This window comes from Alligator sinensis, unplaced genomic scaffold, assembly GCF_000455745.1.
Source record: "Alligator sinensis unplaced genomic scaffold, ASM45574v1 scaffold872_2, whole genome shotgun sequence".
Taxonomy (NCBI): domain Eukaryota; kingdom Metazoa; phylum Chordata; order Crocodylia; family Alligatoridae; genus Alligator; species Alligator sinensis.
Window position 1 is genome coordinate 542921 of NW_005842132.1, and position 6215 is coordinate 549135.

General features: G+C 50.6%; 1 protein-coding gene across 1 annotated transcript; it reads left to right on the forward strand.

Annotated features, from left to right (window-relative positions):
- The first annotated feature begins 459 nt into the window (after positions 1-459).
- On the forward strand, positions 460-5543 carry LOC102368438 (gastricsin). Its single transcript, XM_025205813.1, has 9 exons — positions 460-466; positions 736-886; positions 1176-1293; positions 2355-2473; positions 3071-3270; positions 3938-4057; positions 4356-4503; positions 5022-5120; positions 5274-5543. The coding sequence occupies exons 1-9, from the start codon at positions 462-464 to the stop codon at positions 5427-5429; spliced, it is 1116 nt and encodes a 371-aa protein (XP_025061598.1). The 5' UTR covers positions 460-461; the 3' UTR covers positions 5430-5543.
- Positions 5544-6215: the final 672 nt, after the last annotated feature.

A 6215-nucleotide genomic window follows, 5' to 3' on the forward strand; every position in this document is an offset into this window, starting at 1 on the left:
CCTCTCTGAGGGGATGGTGAGGTGAGTGCAGAGTGACACCGCAGCTGCCTGGCAGCAGTTTCTGCAGTGGTGGCTGGAGGGAATGGTAGGAACGTCGTGGGGGGCTGGCTTGGAAGGGGGCCGGGACCTGGGACCTGGATTGTGCCCTTGGCTCTCTGGCAGACTCTTTCTGCAGCCTTGAGCAACTTATTTAATCCCCCTGCACATTATAAGCCTTCCTCCCTTTTGAGCAGTGAGACGTGCCTATTCAAATGCCAGTGTATTTTAGGAAGGATGACTAGTGTGCTCTTCTATGGCTTAGCATTTTCCCTGAGTTCAGAGAAACAATAGTGAAGGATTGGCTCTAAAATTAAGCACTGGACTGATTCCCAAGTAAAGCTCTCCTACTTTTAGCTTTCTGTTGTGCTACTCGCTCACTACTCCAAGGAGATCACATTCAACTGCCCCAGAAGATGAAAGACATGGGGTCAGATTCATCTCTGCTGCAGCTACGTGGAAGTCAGCAGGGCTCAGGGGGAATTGTTCAGCCCAGTGTGGTGGACCATACAGCAGCTAGATCATATAGCCCATTGGAAAAAAGATCAGACGCCCCCAGCCCAAACAATTCAGTGCTGAAGAATATGAAAGGGAGTAAAGTGGAGAAAAGAAAGGGAGTGGGAGGGGGAATAGGAAGAGTGAAAGAGGGAGGCGAGAGCCATCCCATGGACTTCATCACTTTCTCTCCATCCTGTGCAGAGTTCCCTTGAAAAGATTCAAGTCCATGCGGGAGGTGATGAGGGACAAGGGTGTGCTCAAGGACTACCTGAAGACGCACCATTATGACCCGGCCAGCAAGTACTACAATCAGTTCGCTGTTGTTTCCGAACCCCTGGCTAACTACATAGATGTGAGTATCTGCCTGGCTGCAAAAATAGGGGGAGGAGGGAGCAGAGAGACGGGAAGGAGGGTGCCCATGGGAGGGGGTGGAAGGAGACAGTCCCATGAGCAAAGGAGCAGGGATGGGAGAAGAGCAAGTAGAGCATCTCCCTGACCCCACCTGGCCTCTGGCTGCTGCACTGGAGCGAAGTGAGCTTTGCCATGCAGCAGACATCTCCCGTGTTCTCAGTTGTACTATCATCTGGGGAGCGGTAGGAAGCGGGGGACTGGTGATGAGAAGAACATCTCTGTTTCTCTAGATGTCCTACTATGGTGAGATCAGCATTGGGACCCCTCCCCAGAACTTCCTGGTTCTCTTCGACACGGGCTCTTCCAACCTGTGGGTGCCTTCCGTGTACTGCCAGAGCGAGGCCTGCAGTGAGTAACCTCCCCAGAAAAAGGGCTGGGGATTATGCCTTCTCCAAGGAGGGAGGTTCTGTACCACAGTCGCCCATCCCGATCACTAAGCTGGCCCAAAGCTGGGTGGTTAGTCAAGAAGATAGACATCCTTCCAGTCCCCGCGTGCTGAGAGTTGTGTAGTGTCACTGCAAATTGATAGGTAAGGGGGAAGAGTTTACTTAGATTGTGAGTATTTTGGGTAGGGACCATCCTTTCGTGCTGTGTGTACAGCTCCTTGTACAGCTTAGTCCTGAGCCTGTGGCTCTTTGGGGCTAGCCCACGGCTAATAATAATTGGTACATATGAATCTGTCAGACAGCACTTTACAGGGTCTTGTTCAAATGCTCTCAGCCCCTTTGTGAGGCCACAGAACAGTGCACCAATACATCTGCATCACCATAAGGACCATATGGTTTGCATAGGCACCTGCTGTGTTTTCAAACCACTGCGTACCCCGAAGGACGGCAGTGGGAGAGGGAGGGCTAGCAGCTAAGGAGCAGGAGTGTGGGTTACGACTCTGCTACCTCAGGCGAGTTGTGTCCCCTTCTGCACCTCAGTTTTCCAACCTGTAAAATAGCTGCGATAAGCCCTACCTCTGAGGTGCTGAGAGACCCACTGTGTGGTGCCTTGAGAACGGGAGCAATGGTCTCAAGTTGCTGCAAGGGAAGTTTAGGTTAGATATTAAGAAAAACTTTCTCACGAGGAGGATAGTATAGCACTGGAACAAGATACCCTGGGAGGTGGTGGAATCTCCATCTCTGGAGGTTTTTGAGACCAAGCCTTGGCTGGGACGATGTAGTTGGGGCTGGTCCTGCTTTAAGCAGGGGGTTGGGCTGGATGTGATGCCCCGAGGTCCCTTCCAACCCTCATTTTCTCTGATTCTATGAACTTCAGCTGGAAAACTTTACATCAAGGCAAAGTATGTTGTTAGGAGATGTTCCCAAAGGAGATTAGAGCGCCAGGCCCCAGATTCAGTTCAAGCTTGAGTCCATCATTTGTGCAAGCTGAAACCTTAACACTGTTCCATTTCTTCTGCCCAGCCAACCACCCACTGTTCAACCCTGCTAACTCCTCCACATACTCCACGCAGGACCAGAGCTTCTCTCTGCAGTACGGGACTGGCAGCCTCACAGGAATCTTTGGCTACGACACCGTCACCGTAAGTAATAGCGTTGGTCAGGGAGATGCCAGAGTGACTATTGCTTTAGCATTAGCTGGAAGATATCAGCCTCTGAGCAGAGATTATATGCCAGGGCACTGAGCAAATCCTCGAAGAAGGGGCTCCAACCACCTCTGCATGCTGTAACATGTCTATGTCATGCAGTGGTCAAATGCCTCATATTTCCAGGGCTTGGAGATCTGGTGGATACGTGGTTTTGGCTATCAAGACCTACTGGGAAATTCTCGGTTAAAACCAACATGCTGTTGAGTGCCAAAGCTGAGGCATCTGTTCCTCTCCTCATCTCGATGAGTATGGGTTGCAATCTGTCTTTTATTTTTTCAAGTAGCAGGGCATCAGAGTGTTTGGGTTGTAATCCTAACCCTGCCTCTGACCTGCTGTGCAACCTCCAGGCAAATCACCTCTGCGGTCTGTGCCTCTGTCTCCCCGTCTGTAAAATGGGGGTGATGGTCCCTGATATTTGTAGGGTTAGATTCAGTGCACACTGAACTCTCCTTCCAAGCGTGGGTGGATTGGACAGCCACATCTTGTGTCTCTGTCTAGTTGTAATGGCTGTTTCCTCCCATTGCCCCACAGATCCAGAACGTTGCCATCTCAGACCAGGAGTTTGGCCTGAGCGAGACGGAGCCTGGCACCAACTTTGTCTATGCACAGTTTGATGGGATCCTGGGGCTGGCCTACCCTGCCATCTCCTCTGGGGGTGCCACCACCGTGATGCAAGGCCTGATTCAACAGAACCTCCTCGATGCCCCACTCTTCAGCTTCTACCTGAGCTCGTACGGAGGAGACCATTCCCCTTCCCTTACTGCTTGTGCACTGCTTCTGGTTTCTCTTGGTGTGGTGTGGGCCTCTGGGGTCTCCCAGACCTCCAGGAGGGCCCTGGCTGACTCGGGAGTCTCATCATTTGTCTTCTCTTCCCTTCACCTTCAAAGCACCCATTCTGTTTGACACCCTTTCCTATTCAGAACTGGTCAATAAAAGGAAAGCTCCGTGAGGCCATTCACCCTTCCTGCCTTCCCAGCAAGAAAGGTCCTGTCAGGTAGCAATGTCACCCCCTGCTCATGGACTGCAAACCCTAGGCTTCACCATAATATTTCCTCAGGAGGCCAGGGGCCAAGCATCCACACCTGGATGGGATCTGTTATAGCTTAGTATGCCCAAAAACTTGGGAGCATCTCTGCGTGTATCACAAAATCATCTGTTTTCTCCAAGGAGTGCTGGGGCTTTACTGAAACACCCATTGCAACTCGCTTCGAGTTCTGGTGTTAGGAGTATGGCTGGGTGTCTGGCTCACTAGGTGAATACATAGGTATCTAGACATCTGAGCATGTTTGAGCAAGAACCATGAGGACTTTTGCTCCATACCTCATTCTGGAACACAGTTTGTTTTGCACTCGGGATCTTGTCATAAACAACCAATCACTTTCTCTCCTGTTATATTAGGCAAGACGGCTCTCAAGGCGGTGAGCTGGTCTTCGGAGGTGTCGACTCCAACCTGTACACTGGGCAGATTATCTGGACTCCTGTCACCCAGGAGGCTTATTGGCAAATTGCAATTGAGGGGTAAGGCGATTTACATTTGTCTTCTCTAGGAGGCTGGGCCCTGATCTGTGTTCTGCTGAAGTCGGTGGGATTATACCCATTGACTGGGACTCATGCTGTGATGGGGTTTGAGTCTCTGGGATCTGAGGTTCCTGAGTTCTGTCTGTGTGGCCTTAGAGATCCAAAACTTCCTAAAGAATTCGCTAGGTACTATGAAAGCACAAACCTGGGGTCCTCAAGTCAGGTCCTTCAGGTTTTCCATCCATCATGTGGCAGAGATGGGGAGGATGTACAAACCTCTTGTATTTGATTTCCTTAGTTTCTCCATCAGTGGACAGACCACTGGCTGGTGTAGCAATGGCTGCCAAGGCATTGTGGACACTGGGACTTCCCTCCTCACTGCTCCTGGAGATGTCTACTCAAACCTGTTGGAGTCTATTGGAGCTGAGCAAGACAGTGACGGCCAGGTAGGAAGAATGGCAGCCCATGGCGATGCTTAAAAGTGGAAGAGATGGACATTGCTAATAAGTAGGCTTCTGCTATCCAAGAAGTCTGGTCTAGTGGGTAAGGATGGGGACTGGCAGACAGGTGCTCCTGGGTCTTCTCTCAGCTCTAGAGAGTGAGGAGCATGATCTAGACTTATAATTTGGTAGTCTGGGCTCCTGGGGGCTGTTCCTGCCCCTGTCACTGACTCCTGCATTGGCTATGGGCAAAGCATTTAAGCATTTTGTGTTTGTCCAGCCACGAGTACGTCAACTACACCAAAGGTTTTTGGGCCTTCAGAGTGCTGGCAGGATTAACATTTGTGAAGCATCAGTTGCCTTCCTGTGGCTAGCGGTGCAATAGAAGCACAAGTCATGGGTTTCCATCTAATGGTCCTACAGAGCTTTCATGAGTTCCTGGGAGCTGCCTCTCTGAGGAGCAGACCTTTGCCGGAGATGGGTGGTCCCGTGTGTTAATCTGCTCTGGCTCTTTCCTCCCACAGTACGTTGTTAGCTGTGACAGCATTGATAGCCTGCCAACCATCTCCTTTGTCATCGGTGGAACCAGCCTCCCTCTGCCTCCCTCTGCCTACGTCATCCAGGTATGCATTTCTCATTGCGCTGTCGCCCACAGTGCCTCAACTTTGTGGGTTGAGGCATGCTGCCATTTTGGTATGGGAGTGCTGGATAGTTTGGGCTCTTATCGGAGCTACTGCCCTGAAGTGCATTAACTTGGCATTATTTCCTCCTAACAGAGCACAGATGGTAGCTGCATGGTTGGCATTGGGCCCACTTACCTGCCATCCCAGAACGGGCAGCCCCTGTGGATCCTCGGTGACGTCTTCCTCAGGTCTTACTACTCTGTTTATGACATGGGCAACAACCAGATGGGCTTCGCTCCTGCAGCATGAATGAAACCCACCCTCTTCTGTGCGATGCCACACTGCTTCCCGCCTCTCCGCTGACCCTCCGTGCTGTGACATAGTGGTCCCGACTGCCTCTCTGTCACGTCTTGAGCATCTCTCCCCACTGAACTCTGATTTTTTTTTTTTTTTTTTTTTTTTTTTTTTTTTTGTTGAAGCCTCTCTCTCTTGTACAATTAGTGGTATGAAATTCCGGGCTCTCTTCCAAAGGTGACTGCAAATAAATAAAAAGGCATAAAAATAACATGATGCAACTGGAGTTTGATCTGTTTTTTCAGTGTCAACTGGTTTCCCTCTTAAATGTGCCTGGTATCATAGGTTAGGAAGAAACAAGGAGTTTCTCCCAATTGGCAGTACTGAGTCACGGCGAATTAACAGCTAACCCAGCCACAGGGATTTTGTTTAAATACAGATTGTTTTAAATGGGGCATTGTGTATAGAAGACAGTGCCTTAACTGTGCTCAGATTACAGGCTGTACTTGCTAACTGGCCAACTTCCCTTCTCACCCTTGCCAGGGTCTGATAATATGCCGCGCTTCTTGCCTGTAGGTCTCAAAGCACCCTTAGATGGAGAATGGGGTTTGGAGGTTTCAGCAGAAAGCTGGTCCCTTACAAAGCTGGTGGCTGAGAGGAGAAGGTAGATAGTGTCTTGTGACTCTCAAGCCCTTGCTCTAACCCCAGCACTTGAATCCCTGTGTGAACTCAGGCCAGGTGTTTCCCCTCTTAACCCCCTGTGAAGCGGAGGCTGGCACCAGCCTGACCCCTCCAGCAGAG

Excerpts from the sequence above, each read along its gene's own strand:
- LOC102368438 (XM_025205813.1), top strand. Across the intron at positions 887-1,175 it reads CCCTGGCTAACTACATAGAT|ATGTCCTACTATGGTGAGAT; the intron begins GTGAGTATCTGC and ends CTGTTTCTCTAG. Across the intron at positions 2,474-3,070 it reads TTGGCTACGACACCGTCACC|ATCCAGAACGTTGCCATCTC; the intron begins GTAAGTAATAGC and ends ATTGCCCCACAG.